Source organism: Phoca vitulina, unplaced genomic scaffold (assembly GCF_004348235.1).
Source record: "Phoca vitulina isolate PV1807 unplaced genomic scaffold, GSC_HSeal_1.0 scaffold25, whole genome shotgun sequence".
Taxonomy (NCBI): domain Eukaryota; kingdom Metazoa; phylum Chordata; class Mammalia; order Carnivora; family Phocidae; genus Phoca; species Phoca vitulina.
In genome coordinates, this window is record NW_022589728.1 from 33,427,901 (window position 1) to 33,444,001 (window position 16,101).

Sequence of the window (16,101 nt, forward strand, 5' to 3'; positions counted from 1 at the left end):
CTCCTGGGTATTTACCCCAAAGACACAGATGTAGTGAAAAGAAGGGCCGTATGCACCCCAATATTCATAGCAGCAATGTCCACAATAGCCAAACTGTGGAAAGAGCTGAGATGCCCTTCAACAGATGAATGGATAAAGAAGATGTGGTCCATATATACACTGGAATATTACTCAGCCATCAGAAAGGATGAATACCCAACTTTTCCATCAACATGGATGGGACTGGAGGAGATTATGCTAAGTGAAATAAGTGAAGCAGAGAAAGTCAATTATCATATGGTTTCACTTATTTGTGGAACATAAGGAATAGCATGGAGGATATTAGGAGAAGGAAGGGAAAAATGGGGGGGGAATTGGAGGGGGAGATGAACCATGAGAGACTATGGACTCTGAGAAACAAACAGGCTTTTAGAGGGGAGGGGAGAGGGGGGATGGGTTAGCCCGGTGATGGGTATTAAGGAGGGCACATACTGCATGGAGCACTGAGTGTTATACGAAAATAATGGATCGTGGATCACCACATCAAAAACCAATGATGTATTGTATGGTGACTAACATAACATAATAAAATAAAAAAAAAAACAAAAAAACCCAAAAAACCCAAAACTCCAAAAAACCAAATACAAACGCTAATAAAAGTGATATCATTCCCTCTGAAGCTATTTGTGCCAGTTAGGCAAGATGTGTGGGAGAGAGAAAGACTTATTTGAAAAAAAAAACAAACTTCTTGCTCTAGTTTCCCATAATATTCTAAATAGTTGCTGTTTTTTATTTATTTTTTTAACAATTTTATTTATTTGAGAGAGTGAGTAGGAGCACAAGTGTGGGGGAGGGGCAGAGGGAGAAGCACACTCTCTGCTGAGCAGGAAGCCCAACACTGGGCTCGATCCCAGGACCCTGAGATCATGACCCAAGTTGAAGGCAGATGTTTAACCGACTGAGCCACCCAGGTGCCCCTAAATAGTTGCTGTTTTTTTAATCAGCAAAAGGATATATAGATTCATCTCTCTTTAGTTACATATTCATTTTCTAATCAGTTGTTGTTGTGAACCTAAAGACATCATTTCACATCTTTTTATATTTTTGGTGTCATCTCTTACTAAGTGAGCTGATGGATTGGCATAGAGCCATTTAAAACAATTTTGATGTTCTTTTCAGCCCCTCCCTTAGAGTGGAATGTCTCTATCTCATGTAAGCCAAATGAATTTTGTTTCATCATCCAGTGTTTTGAAGGTTTCGTTCCTCCTCCAACTATCTCACACCAACTTAGAACATGGCACCACAGGGATCCACCTTTGTATTTTCGGTCTGCATATCCCACAACCTTCCTTGATTGTTTATAGATGGTGGACTATTTTATGGTTTTGTAGCTCATGTATTTATAGTTGTGATAATTCTTATTTATCCACAAATTCCCCCATATTAGTTGCCTATAAGATATGAAGTTATATTTAAAGCATGGGATTAAAACCATGTCTTTGAACATACTCAATTCTCTCTTTTAAGGGACAGCTAGAAAGGTGATTTGTGCATGAAACCCTTCATATGTGTTTCCGCCCTGAGGTGCCAAAAGGATTCACTGAAAGGAGATTTAATCTGAAGTCAGTCCCTCATGCAGGGGTTCTTGGACAACATGGTGTCCTCACGATCTTGGCCAAATTGTTTGAGCATGGCATATTGCCCTTTGGCATCTATCTTAGTGTGTTCTTCCCCTTAATCAGGAATGAAGATCTCTCTAAGGTGGATTTCTGCCTTACTGTTATTCTATAGTCTTTCACAGTTGTTTGTGTGTTTGGGTTATTGTACTGTTTACAGTGGCAGAACATATAGGACTCATTTGGTTTTTGCAGGAGGCCACTTGCAAGAGGGCAGTGTTGTGAAGTAGGTGTATTTTCTATTTTCTAGAGTTCCAGGTCCTCCAACTCCTTCCCTCTCCCCTTCTTTCCTTTCCCTTAACTCGGCACCAGCTGCCTCTCATTTCCATCCTCAGACATGTCTGGTTCCTAGTTCCTGTTCCTAGACAAAGCCTCTTTGTCCCCATTAAAACTTGCTATCAGCAAAGGATCTAAACATAATTATAGCTGGTAATACATGTGTGAATACTGCCTAAAATAGTTCTGTTAAGGAGAATTTGCACTTTCAAGTCATAAAAAGCCTTCAAGGATAGTGGTGAACATCTGATTAGGCAGTTTCAGGAACAGTTGGTACTGTCCTTAGCAGCAGAATCATCACTGCAAACCCTTGGTTGACTTCTCCCTCTTCCTGTGAGCCTAAGCTTGTTTCTTGGACTCTGCTACCAGCTGGGATCTGACCTGAGGCTGCTCTCTTGCAGTCCCACCCTTGGAAGGCTAGGAAGAAGCCTTAAGTCACTCAGGAGCAATAGTTGGAGATTGCTCGGGCCAGAGGGGCTTGGCAGGATGCTCCAGAACATTCTAACTAGTGCTGTAGACTTTCCTATAGTATACCATAGACTACAGTGGCCATGGTACATGTCTTTGGCTTTTGGACAACAGCAAATAGGTGGATTCTGTGAAGAATACATTATACACATGAGTGCACAGCCCAGGAACATCTATATAAATATTTTATTTTCATTTATGTTTTTAAGGATTTTTAAAAGATAACATTTGAATTATGTTGCATACCTCCCTTTCAGCTCCATGTTGTTCATTGGAATTCAGACAAATACCCCAGCTTTGTTGAGGCAGCTCATGAGCCAGATGGACTAGCTGTCTTGGGAGTATTTTTACAGGTGAGAATCCACTGATTTCATTTTAAATAATTCATCAGCCATGTTGGATAAAGAGTTTCAGTTGTGGAAAGGATAGTCTACCATTTTTAATAGTAAACTCATTCTAAGTGTAATGTTTTCCTTTTGAAATTAATGTTAAACATTTATGTATTAGTCGATGATTTACCTAATAGCCTAGAACTACCTTAGGAGTATCGTAGGAGTATCGTCTTACGTCTCCTCTTATTGTCCATTGATCATTTTTATGTGAATAGAAACGGCAGCGGCAGCCGCAACAATAGTTGGAGTAACAGTTGAGATTCTGAGAAGAAAATCTTTATTGTAGGCTCTTCCTGATTACACAGTATTTAGAGATACAGGACAGAGTGAAGTTCACGTCCCTGATTCTTGAAGCACTAGTTTTACCACTGTGGTTTGTTGTCTCAAACACACTGACCAGTTTTTAAAAATTGTTGTTGTCTTTTCCTTTGTCTCATAGTCACATGTAGTGAAGTAAGTATCCTTGTTAAAATCCCCGTGGGTGGGTTGGGCCGCTCAGCTCCCACTGTGACCGCAGTCTTGTAGGGCGGGCGCTTTTGCTCTGCCGCCAGACTCTGCGTGCGATGTTGGAACTCGTTGGGGCTGGGCCTGGGGGAGTATAGGGCAGAATGGAGGGTGGGATGAATGGTTGCGGCTCCTTCCCTTTGGCTGCCAAGTCCGCTGGTGGCCGTGGAATGTGAGTGAGGCAAGAGATTATACTTGAATCCTGAAGGACTTAAAACCTTAGGTAGAGTCAGGACATCCCAAATAATGAAAAGAGGTACATATATTTTTCTGATGATGATTTCTAGTCATGATAATATATTGTCTTGGTGCAGGACCTCAAATCATTTTAGGTTGAAAGTGAGAGATATTTTCTTTTCTTTTTCTTGTTTTAAGATTGTATTTATTTGAGAGAGAGAGTGAGTACAAGCAGGGGGAGGGGCAGAGGGAGAGGGAGAAGCAGGCTCCCCGCTGAGGAGGAAGCCCCATGTGGGACTCAATCCCAGGACCCTGGGATCATGACCTGAGCCGAAGGCAGACGCCTAACGGCTGAGCCACCCAGGTGTCCCTGGAGATATTTTCTTTTAATGCTTTGACGTCACAAGTGCCAGTTTGGATCTCAGGTCTGAAGGTTACATCTGGTTGAATAGTGCAGGTATTATGTTAGAGTTTCCTAAGGGAGTTTTCTCTTAAGCTAACCTGTATCTTAAACATTCATAAAATGGAAAAACTATGTAGCTGTTACTACTAGTTTTGGAATCAAGCTTAAAATTCAGCCAAGCAGCGTGTAACATTACCTTGTTCAGATTATTCTGGCATGATAAAGCCAGCAGGTAAAAGACAGCGTCATTATAAAACAATCTCTGTTTGTTCTGGGCTGGGCGTAGGTTTTTTAAAAAAAAAATTCAAAACCAGTGACTGAAATGGAGTGAACCAGACCTGTTCTGCTACAGTAACTATTTCTTTTGAAATTTCGTGCTTTCAGATTGGTGAACATAATTCTCAGCTGCAAAAGATTACTGACATTTTGGATTCGATTAAAGAAAAGGTAAAATGAAATATTATTTGCTAATGACTAATGTATTCCTTGTTCTCTCCTGAAGTTTCTTACCTTCTTTTAATAACTTCAGCTTTAGATAGAGCATATGCTATCTGCTTTGGAGCAGGTTTGGAACATACTCGACCAATAGAGCAGAATCAACCTATTGTCATTTGTCTTTTGAAAATGATGAAGGGGCTTAAATTATCTAAAATCATTACTAATAAATCTATGCATGATTAGTTTCTGGTATTGGAGTGTTGCACAATCAGCGTTTAATTGCAACACATTTTAAACTTTTTTTTTTTTTAAAGATTTTATTTATTTATTTGAGAGAGAGAGAGAATGAGAGAGAGAGAGCATGAGGGGGGGAGGGTCAGAGGGAGAAGAAGACTCCCCGCCGAGCAGGGAGCCTGATGTGGGACTCGATCCCAGGACTCCAGGATCATGACCTGAGCCGAAGGCAGTCGCTTAACCAACTGAGCCACCCAGGCGCCCTAATTGCAACACATTTTAAACAAATCTTGTGCTTTTTAAATAAATAAATCTAATATGCTACCTCATCTAAAATTTTTAGATTAAGGTAGAAACTTTTTTTTTTTAAGATACAAAGGCAGATACTAAATAATTCCATGAGTTGAAGAGTTCCAGTAAGATAGTCTTTCATTGGATGCATGTGTTTTTGTTTTTGTTTTTGTTTTTGTTTTTTTGAGGGCTCTGTAAAGCTCTCCCATTGTAATTTGTGGGAATTCTGTTTTCTCCACCAGGGTAAACAAACGCGATTCACAAATTTTGACCCATTATCTCTGCTTCCTCCATCCTGGGACTACTGGACATATCCTGGTTCCCTTACAGTCCCGCCTCTTCTTGAGAGTGTCACATGGATCGTTTTAAAACAACCTATAAATATCAGCTCTCAACAGGTATGTCACTTCTTCAAGGTTGATCCTGATTTACTAGAGGAAACTGGACCAAAACTTAAAAAAAAAAAAAGTCCTGCCCTTAATTTCTGGGGCGTGATGAAGCCTGTGTTTTCCCTTCATTAATCAGATAGGTAGTTGGACCCGGTAAAACTTATGTCCCTTTCTTATTTGACCTTCTGTGATTAGATGATTTCTCTCCTCAGTCTTTGAAATGTAATGTGCATACAGACACTGAGGGAAGTGACTTTAAAGGCTATAATTGTTTTCTTTTTTGGGCTGAGATATAAACAGGTTGGTATATAAACAGGAAAATCAGGAGAAGGGCTACTCTTAGAAGGGGACTTTCTTCTTTTTGACCTCAGTCCTTAGACCTGCTCCTCCTACAGATGATGTCGCAATCAGAAAGTGAGCAGTGACACCAGCAATGGGTCTCTTCTCTTTTGTCGACAAAACTTCTGTGGGGCTGCTTGAGGGGCTTTAAGCATTTACTGAGATGCTGTTGGGTACCTACCTGTGCTGTTTTAGTGAAGACATTTCCTCACTTGTTTTTCTGATTAACGTATTGAGTCTGCAAGCCGTCTGCAGGCTCAGGCTCTCTTTGATGCCCGGAAACTCGGCTTGGGTCTACGACCTGTGTGACTGACCCATCTGACAGGTGGATGCGATGTCTTCTGTGGATGCTGTGCTGGGTGGGTTTTCTTTGCTTTTTGTTTTCCTTTTTGAATTACTTGCTGCACAATCTTAGCAAGAACATAGTCTAGTAGTTTTTGCAGCTAATCAAGCGCTTCTGTTCTGGGCTTGCCCACCTGCCTAGCTGTTTATTTTTTACCCCCAGTCAAGGACTAGAGCTGGTTCACCTTTACCAAGGTCATGTCAGGTAACATTTTCCCTTGGGGTGTTGAACACATCCAACTTCTGTTGGCCTTATCTTTAGGATTAAAGCCAAATAATAATCTGGGACATACTAATCAAAATATTTTGTAAAAGTCTGGATTGAAGTCCAGAGCTTGACTGACATGGAAATTCCTGTGACTTTTCCCATCATAAATAAGATGCATTGTGTCATGAGAAAAAGGACCTGTCACTGATTCAGTGACCTTACTAACGGAGTACATTTTTCTTTCCTCCATGTGCTAAACTGTTCACTTTTACATTCCTTTGTTAAATTTGAACAAGATAAGGGTAAGAATTAATAAATTATAACAAGGTAGTAAGTAATAATAGGAGATCATGTTTTCCCTCATATTTCAAGGATATTTTTAATCCCTTAAAGCCACTTGGAAAATAACTTTTTAAAATCCACCTGCCATTTGGAAGAGAATATATCAAAATATATAATTTAGTTCCTTAAAATACATAAAGCTCTTAATCAAAAATGACCCGCTGTAAGTTTAGGAATTATGCCTACCTAGCTGTGGTTTCACTACTGTATCTAATTTGAGGCTCAATTAATTAATATTAATTATTTTTTTTTTAAAGATTTTATTTAATTATTTGACAGAGAGACAGCGAGAGAGGGAACACAAGCAGGGGGAGTGGGAGAGGGAGAAGCAGGCTTCCCGCGGAGCAGGGAGCCCGATGCGGGGCTCGATCCCAGGACCTGGAATCATGACCTGAGCCGAAGGCAGATGCTTAACAACTGAGCCACCCAGGCGCCCCTAATTAATATTAATTATTAATGTGGTTTTTATAAGGTAGAGTATATAAAATAATAACTATATTTTAGAGCTTTAGTATGATTGATAATTCACTGTGATCTACTTAAATTCACTTACATCTACTCTAGCATGAATACTTTCAGACATTTTCATTTTTTAAAAATATTTATTTATTTGAGACAGAGAGAGAGAGCGAGAGAGCACAGCAGGGGGGCGGGGCAGAGGGAGAGGGAGAAGCAGACTCCCCGCTGAGCAGGGAGGTGGACACAGCTGATCTCAGGACCCCAAAATCATGACCTGAGCCAGAGGCAGACGCTTAACTGACTGAGCCACCCAGGCGCCCCAGACATTTTCATTTTTAACCAGATGGAAATGATTATCTGAATAATAATATTAATCCAAATTATTCTAATATGATGTTATGGTGACTTTAAGAGTTAAAAAATGAAGCAAAAGGTATTTCAGAAGGCCAATCCCAGTCTAACCATGAGAAAAACATCAGACAAAGCCCAGCTGAGGGATATTCTACAAAATAGCTGATCAGTACTCCTCAAAACTATCAAGGTTATCAAAAGCAAGGTAAATCTGAGAAATTGTCATCATCAAGAAATGCTCAAGGAGATATGACTACTAAGTTGTTTCCTGGTGGGATCCTGGAACAGAAAAAGACATTAGGTAAAAACAAAGGAAATCTGAATAAAGGATGGACTTCAGTTAATGATAACATATTAATACTGGTTCACCAATTGTGAAAAATGTACCATACTAATGTAAGATATTAATAATAGGGCACATTGAGTATGGGGCTTATGAGAACTATTTGTACTATCTTTGCAATAATTCTGTAAATCTAGAACTGTTCTAAAATAAAAAGGTTAAGAAAATCCAGAACACGAGAGGGTTGAGATGATTATTCAGTTGCTTACCTCTTTTCTATAAAGTGAAATGAACATGTCTTTTGTGTATACCACTTACTTAAGAGTTACTTTCCAAAAGATAATTTCTAATCTCAATTTTGGCAACTCTTTATTTTTGAAGTCCCTGGGACACATTGTTTTATGGATTTTCCAATTCTACCATATAATGTCACTAGCTATGAAGATTAACTTCTTTTTTTAGTGCCATTTTTTTCCTAGGTTTTTCTACTGCTATTTCTTTCCCAGTCGCTGTTTGACCAAAAGGGCAAACCAGATGGTTTTCATTTTCTTTTATTTGATTCAAGCCCATTTTTTGTCCCCAGAGTCACTTATTGAAATGCTTAACTTAACTGCCAGACCAGTAAACAGATATGCTGTTTTCAGATAGTTTTGATAGCAGATCTGTCATTCTCTTTGGAAGGCTAACTGTTCTGCCAAGTTTCTTTGGGTTATCCTAAATTATCTAAATTGGCTTGCTCATCTGCTGAATTCAATGTGCAGGATATTTGCTTTTGATTCTACGCTCTTTTTAAAAAAATTCTCTTTGTCATTTGTTATGAGATTTCCATACAATAAAATTCATGAGTTTTAGTGTGCAGTTGATGATTTTTGTTGTTGTATATTACCATGCAGCAACCACTAGATCAAGATATAAAATAGATCCCTCAGCCAAAAAATTTCCTTACGCTTCTTTGCACTCCATCTCCTTCCTCACCAATAGCCCTAGGCAGTCACTGAGATGTTGTCACTCGAATTCTGCCTTTTCTAGAATTTTATTTAAATGGAATCATACAGTATGTAGATTTTTGTGTTTGACTTCTTTTACTTAGCATAATGTTTTTGAGATTCACTGACAATTTTTGTTACTGAGTAATATTCTATGATATGGATATACCACCTTATTTTAAAATCTATCTACCAATTGATGGATATTTGGGTTGCTTCCAGTTTTGGGCTATTATGGATAATGGCTGTACATATTTGGAAGTTAGGAATAATTGGCATATACATTTTTGTGTAGACACATATTTTCACGTTTTGTGAAGTTAGACATGACCTAGATTTACTAGGTCATGTGGTATCTTCATGTTTAATTGTATAAGGTACTGCTATATTGGTTTTTAATGTGACTGTTCCATCTTCCATTCTCACCAGCAATATATGAGATTTCTACTTCCTCCACATCCTTGTCAACACTTGGTGTTGTCAGTCTTTTGAACTTTAGCCATTCTAATGGGTATCTGTGATTTTTAAAATTTGCATTTATCTGGTGACTAGTAATGTTGAACGTTTTTTCATGTGCTTGTTGGCTGTGCGTATATCTTCTTTTGTGAATATCTGTTCAAATCATTTGCTCCTTTTTAATTTGGGTGTTTGTCTTTTTATTATTGAATTGCAAAGGTTCTGTATACAATCAGCCCTTTTTAAAATACATGTTTTGCAGAACTTTTCTCCCAGTCAACATGTTGGTTGCCTTTTTTTTAAAACTCTGTCTTTTGAAGAGCAAAAGTTCTTAACCTTGATGTAGTCCATTTTTATCAGTTTACTCCTGGTTTGTGCTTTTGGTGTCCTGTTTAAGAAATCTTTGCCTAACTATATGCCACAAAATATTTTTTTCATACTTTAAGTAATGGTTGTAGCTCTCACATTTAAGTTTTTGATGACTTATGAGTTAACTTTTATGTATGCTGTGCCCCATTTTCTCTTTCCTTTCCTTCTGATATTTCAATTACACATATATTTAAACTTTTAATATCATCTAACAGATCCCCAAGATGCTATTTTTAAAAATTTTTTTATTTAAATTCAATTTAATTAACATGCAGTGTATTATTAGTTTCAGAGGTGGAGTTTAGTGATTCATCAGTTGCATATAACACCCAGTGCTCATCACATCCTGTGCCCTCCTTAATACCCATCACCCAGTTACCTCATCCCCCTGCCCACCTCCCCTCCAGCAACCCTCAGTTTGTTTACTAGAGTTAAGAGTCTCTTATGGTTTGTCTCCCTCTCTGATTTCACCAAGACTATTTTTTTAGATAATTTTTTTTAATCTCTGTTCTTCACCATGGATAATTTCTATTGATCTGTATTCAAGTTCATTCGCTCTTTCCTCTGTCATGTCAATTTGACTGTAAAGTCTATCCAGGTAATTTTTTGTTTTAGCAGTTCTATATTTTAGTTCTAAATTTTCAGTTTGGTTCTCTTTTATTATATCTATTTTTCTGCTGAGACTTCCCACTACTCTGCATTAAAGATGCTTTTTTTAAAAATGTACGACCCTCAGGTAGTTAAAATAGTCATTTTAAAATCCTTGTTAAAAAAAACCTTGTAAGTTCCTAATTTGGTTCATCTTGGGTCAGACTGTCTTGATGTTTCTTTTTTTGAGAATGTGTTCCATTTTCTTGCTTCTTTGTATGTTAAGTAATTTTTATTGTATTCTAGATGTGATGAACATGACGTTGTGCTGATTCTGGATTTAGTTATTTTTTTCTGATGAATATTATTTCCCTTGTGTGAGTAGGTAATTTTTTCTGGCAGGGCTCGAGCTCTCAATTTTCTTTCTTGTGCAGCAGCTGTGGTCTCAGTACAGCGTGTGTGGTTCTTAGCTATAGAGTATCCTCTCTCTGGCTCTGTCCTTGTAAGACCGGTGTGTTCCATTGCAGCTTTGTGCACCTTGCAGACTCTACTCAGCTTCAGGTGAGAAGCTGGGGAGACAGGAACTCACTTGTAGAGCTCCCAGCTCTCCTTCGTGTGAGAGAAGCACAGGCTATCCACCTGAGTCCCTCTGCTTCTGTGCACTCTCCAGTACCTGTGACTTGTTGCTTTTTGTATTCGTGTCTGGGTTTTAGAGTTGTTTTCCACAGGGAGGTTGTCTGTAGGGTCTTAGCCCAACAGATCTGGAAGCAACACCTAATGTCCTTTTAAAATAGTAAAATGCTATATTATGTAATTAATGATAATGATCTAGGAATACTCTTCTTCTGCATCTTTAAACTAAATATGAAATGGGGAAAGAATTCATTCACTTGAACATTAATTTTGACTTATGCCAAAAAACTCCATATAATTAGCTTTGACATTAAAGTTCTAAATTATAGGAGACAATGCAAGTCAGTTCTAGAATTGTTTAATAATTGCTGACTCTTGCAAGGCATAATGCAAAAGATACAAAGAAGTGTTAAAAATGTCCCTTGTCCTCAAGTAGTTTATAATCTAATAGACAAGATAAAATAAATGCATAAAAAAATGGTAACACAGTGGCTGTGCTTGGTATGTAAGAGAAATAAAGTGTAAAGGGAGTTTAAAAGGGGAGAGACTATTTTATTGGAGAAATCCGGAAAAGACTTCATGAAAGAGCTGATATATGGGCTAGGAAAAGGGCGGTGACTGGTTGGAGGTAGTAAAGGAAAGGGAGCAGTTTCAAGAAGGAACACCATAAATAAAGGCAAGAAAAGGAGGTGCAGAAAATGTGGGCCCCTTTGTACCTAAGGTTCTCAAACTTTAGTGTATACAACAATCACCTGGGGAAGCTTGTCAAAATGTGAATCCTTGGGCATTATCAGAAATTCTCATTCAGAAGGTCTGGGGTAGGGTTCAGTAACCTGAAGTTTTAAGAATCACCCCAAAGTCTCTTCATTCAGGTGCTCTGGGGCCACCCTTCACAAACCTGGCTTCGAGTAGGCCCCGTGTATGGCAGTAACTGGAGACAACCTAGTTAGTCGGGACCCGGTGGTCCCAAAGCCAGGCTAACCAGTTTGTTTTGGGGACCTTATTAGAGTTAGAAATGTTACATATTTTAGAGATCGATTTTGAAGTGTTTACACCTGAAATGACATGATATTCAGCACTTGCTTCAAAATAATCCAGTTTGGGCAGGATGGGAGGTGGAAAGAGAGAATGAGTGAGAGTGTGGATGAAATGAAATTGGCTGTGTGTTAGTGATGGATGAAGCTGGGTGCTGAGTTTGTAGTGATTTATGCTGCTGCTCTTTCTAGCTTTATGTATGTTTGGAAGTTTCCATAATAAAAAACTCATGAAAAGAGATTAGGGGAAAATAGGAAAAAAAAAAAAAAGTTAGAGATGCCGTATAGTGCTGTGGTTAGTGCATGACTTATTTGCCAGATGGCTTATTTACTGAAACTTCCTAGCTGTCCTTCAAGCTCCTCATCTTGAAAATGGGGATAAGAGGATATCATTGATTAAATGAGGTATGTATGTAGAGGACTTAGGGCAATACCTGGCCCACCATGTTCTGTAAGAGAGATTTTACTTTTATTATCATCCAGCTTTGGCAGGCGGTGGAGTGCTATTAGACATTTGAGCACCAGAGTGACATAAACAAAGCTATTTACAAAACATTAGAAAAGAGTATTTCTGCTCACTGGGGTAACTCTATAAGGACGTTAACATTTCAGTATCAGAGCCAAGAAAAACAGCAAAACAAGTCATACCCACCTCAGCCTTCAGGCTGATCTGGGGAGACTCCTGCCAGGACTCGTGTAGATGGTATCAGCCTTCGTGACAGAGCGGCAGATTTTCTGTCTGCAGGAAGCCCAGGGGCCCAGAGAGTGATGAGACTGGTAAGGGCCAGCCAGGGTGTGCATTTTGAGGTTAGTGCGGTGGTGGAGGACACCAGAGCCAAGAGAAGCAAATCTGAGCAGGGACTGGCAGATGCAGGGTCTACCTAGCTGGGCTGAGTGATGGGGAGGGAGACCCAGAGCCAGAACGGGAAGGGGTTTGGTAAGACATCAGGGCAGGTTCAGTGAGTTTCACCAAAATGTGCAGGCAGGTTAGAGAAAGATCTAGAGTAAATTCCAGTGAGGTTAAGGTGTTACAGAGGTAGGGAGCCATGCCCAACTTGCAGAGGAGTCAAAGGAGGGTGGGAGGGGTGCCTGAGTGACTCAGTCGGTTAAGTGGCTCAGGTCATGATCCCAGGGTCCTAGGATTGAGCCCCATCGGGCTCCCTGCTCAGTGAGGAGCCTGCTTCTCCCTCTGTCCCTCCCCCTGCTCCTGCTGTCTCTCTCTCAAATAAATAAAATCTTAAAAAAAAAAAAATAGCCAAGGTCTTCAGAGGAATGGGCAGCTTCAATGGGAAGCAAGTCGTGCTTGCTGAGGCCAGCGAGTTGGTGCCCTGATTCAGGCCTTGGCATTCCTGCACAGCCACTGGAAAGGCCACTCCAGACAGACCTGGTCCCCATGATCTGTGGAAGGCTGAGTGTTTCCCCTGGGGCTCCAGAGGTTAGATTTTATTTACCTCTGCTGCTTGACTTTACCAGGGAATTATTCAAATCTCATCTGGCTTTAGCTATAATCTGGTCTAATGAAATATGAGTAATAGTAAGTTGTACCTATTTGTCTTATCTTGCCCATATCGATACCCTTTAAAAGACCCCTCAAAGTATCACCTGTAGAAAGAGATGGCTGCTTGTATATGATGCATGAACCTATCTCCGTGGAGTGCGGTGACAAACTCTTGCCTATGGAGGACCTCCATCACCTCTGCCTCCCATCCTGGCTAGTACTGTACAAGAAATGTTTTAGGCTTCAACTAAATGATGATGACGGAAACTTAATAGATGTATCCTAGTATGAGTTTTTAAAAAAGATTTTATTTATTTATTTGAGAGAGAGAGAGAGAGAGCACAAGCAGGGGAGGGGCAGAGGGAGAAGCAGACTCCCCCTGAGTAGGGAGCCTGATGCGGGGCTCTATCCCATACCCTGGGATCATGATCTGAGCTGAAGGCAGAGCAGACACTTAACCAACTGAGCCACCCAGGTGCCCCTATCCTAGTGTGAATTTGCTTGATTCTGCATTTAGGTGACTAGCACAGCTTAGAGAATGGAGGCTTTTTTTTAAGATTTTTTTTTTTTTAATTTGTCAGAGAGAGAGAGAGAACAAGCAGGGAGAGAAGCAGGCAGAGGGAGAAGCAGGCTCCCCACTGAGCAAGGAGCCCGATGTGGGACTTGATCCCAGGACCCTGGGATCATGACCTGAGCTGAAGGCAGACGCTTATCCAACTGAGCCACCCAGGCATCCCAAGAATGGAGGCTTTTATTCTCAATAATTTAATAATTTATCTTTGCTCAAACGAAATAGGAAAACAAACACCAGAAACCTACTTGAGTTAATTGGTAATAGATTTTTGGTGAACATTTTCAAGAAAGTAGAATTATTCAGCTAGTTTACCCAGTCTTCATTTTACTACTATAGACCAGTGCTAAATCTTGATAAATAGTATTAAATCACCAGGGAATTGTTAAATAATTTATACAACATGCTTAGAGTAGAAAACTTCAGCAATTAAAAATAGTGGCATAGATTTATGTTTATTACATGCAAAGATATATAGGATATGTATTAAGTACAAAAATAAGGTTTCAAAGGAGCATGATAGTTAAGCCTGTTTTTATAATAAAATGTTGTGTGTGTGTGTGTGCATTCGTGTGTTTATGTATATAAAAACATCTGGAAGGATACACTCCATAATGTTAACTGTGATTATATCTTGTGACGTGATTACTAGTAATTTCTATTTTCTTCTTGGTGCTTTGTGTGTTGTATGAAGTTTGTAACAGCATTTTTCTGTAATAAGAAAAATTAAGCCCTTTTGATGAGAAATATGCCTATATCACTGAAATTGTATTTAAACATTATCAGAGGTTGAAGGGCCCACATGTTTACCATGGTTAGTTGTTTGCAAGGCTCAAGTATGGTGAGAGCAAAATTATTGCTTAAGGAAAACAGTACTTAAAAGATCAAAATTCTATAGGATGAGCACCACAAGGTTGCCATGAAAATTGAGGCCATGTTGTACTGGAGTACTGGTATGTGTTCAATGTAATTCTGAGAGTTACATTCCAATATTACCTATTGAGATCATATAATCCAATGCTTCACTTTATAGATGGGGTAACTGAAGAGCAGCGCCCAAGGTCACCCAACTGGTCTGCCAGACCCAGGACTGGGACCTGTCTCTGAAAGCCAGTACAGTGACCTTTCCACCGTCCTATTCTGCCTTTGTAGGTGACATTCTCTGATTCCTAGATATGTCCTCTTTGAACCACATTCTAAATGTTGTTTCCTCATATTACTTTGATCCTCAGATAAAGAATCCTTATGTACTTGATTTTTTGAACCCACAGGTATTTGTATAGTGGTGAGAACTTAGCAGAAGTGGTGTTTTATTATATATATGACTCATAATTTAGAACACTTTTCCTGCAGTATTTTAGTTCCTGGTAGAGGAAAGGCTGTATGTCTCATAACTTTCTAGGAGGGCAGCTCACCAACACTGGTGTGACTTTCTGTGCTGAAGCCCACTCTGCTCTTTTCTTCAACAGTTGGCCACATTCCGCACTCTCCTCTGCACGGCGGAGGGCGAAGCAGCGGCTTTTTTGTTGAGCAATCACCGCCCGCCACAGCCTCTGAAGGGCCGAAAAGTGAGAGCCTCTTTCCATTAAAAGTTGTCACCAGCAGACCACCCCAAACATGTCTGTGGAGAAAAAACAAAACACAAAAATCCCTGCAAACAGCTCTTTCCTAGAATTCTGAATTACGGGTACCATTTTGCTCTCAGCTTCAGCACCACAAAGAAGATCAGATCTCTGTAATCAAACTAACATAACTCATCCATCTCAGATTTGCACTCATGGGTATTCAAGCAGTAAACAATTGTTTGACGTGTGTTGAGACCCACAAAATGCGTCTACTTCAACTTATGTGAAAACATGGCAGGCATCGCAAAACTTCCGAATGCATTAAAAAGTATCCCTTGCCCTAGAAATTAAATCAGTCATATCTCTCAGTAATGTTTGGTCAAAAAATTAAAATCTTTTCCAGAATGATAAGATTGTGATATCTTTTTCTACACAAGTGAGTCTGCTTAATGTCTTGATATCATTCCAATTAATTCCTTTTAAAGTGAATTTTTGTTTTGATTATGTTGTTGATCCCCATTGCACGGTACCTTTAATAAAATGAACGATATGGGCATTAAGGAGGGGTGGGATATAACTACTCACTGTGTCTACTCCACAGCTCAAAATTAACCCATCCAATTTTGTTGGAAATTCCTCAGGATATCAATGACTGTTTAATGAATTATGCCCTATATCACACTCATGCAGTAATGTTAATGATAAACAGGTTAATAATTGACTAGATGCAGTTCTTGCCAGTTTATTGACATGGTTTGAAACTAACAGATTGGAAGGTACCAGACGGGGGAGCAGCCCAAGGGCATGAGGAATAGGTTGCTTACTTTTTCCCTGTGTTTTGGCAACAGAG

General features: G+C 39.4%; 1 protein-coding gene across 1 annotated transcript in view; it reads left to right on the forward strand.

Annotated features, from left to right (window-relative positions):
* CA13 (carbonic anhydrase 13) overlaps positions 1-15,334 on the forward strand; it is a 31,595-nt gene extending 16,261 nt beyond the window's left edge. Inside the window, exons 4-7 of the mRNA XM_032421943.1 lie at positions 2,657-2,752; positions 4,260-4,322; positions 5,081-5,236; positions 15,156-15,334. Of these exons, the coding sequence (XP_032277834.1) occupies positions 2,657-2,752; positions 4,260-4,322; positions 5,081-5,236; positions 15,156-15,275 (435 nt within the window). The 3' untranslated portion in view covers positions 15,276-15,334. The remainder of the gene's footprint in view (positions 1-2,656; positions 2,753-4,259; positions 4,323-5,080; positions 5,237-15,155) is intronic.
* The last annotated feature ends 767 nt before the right edge of the window (positions 15,335-16,101 follow it).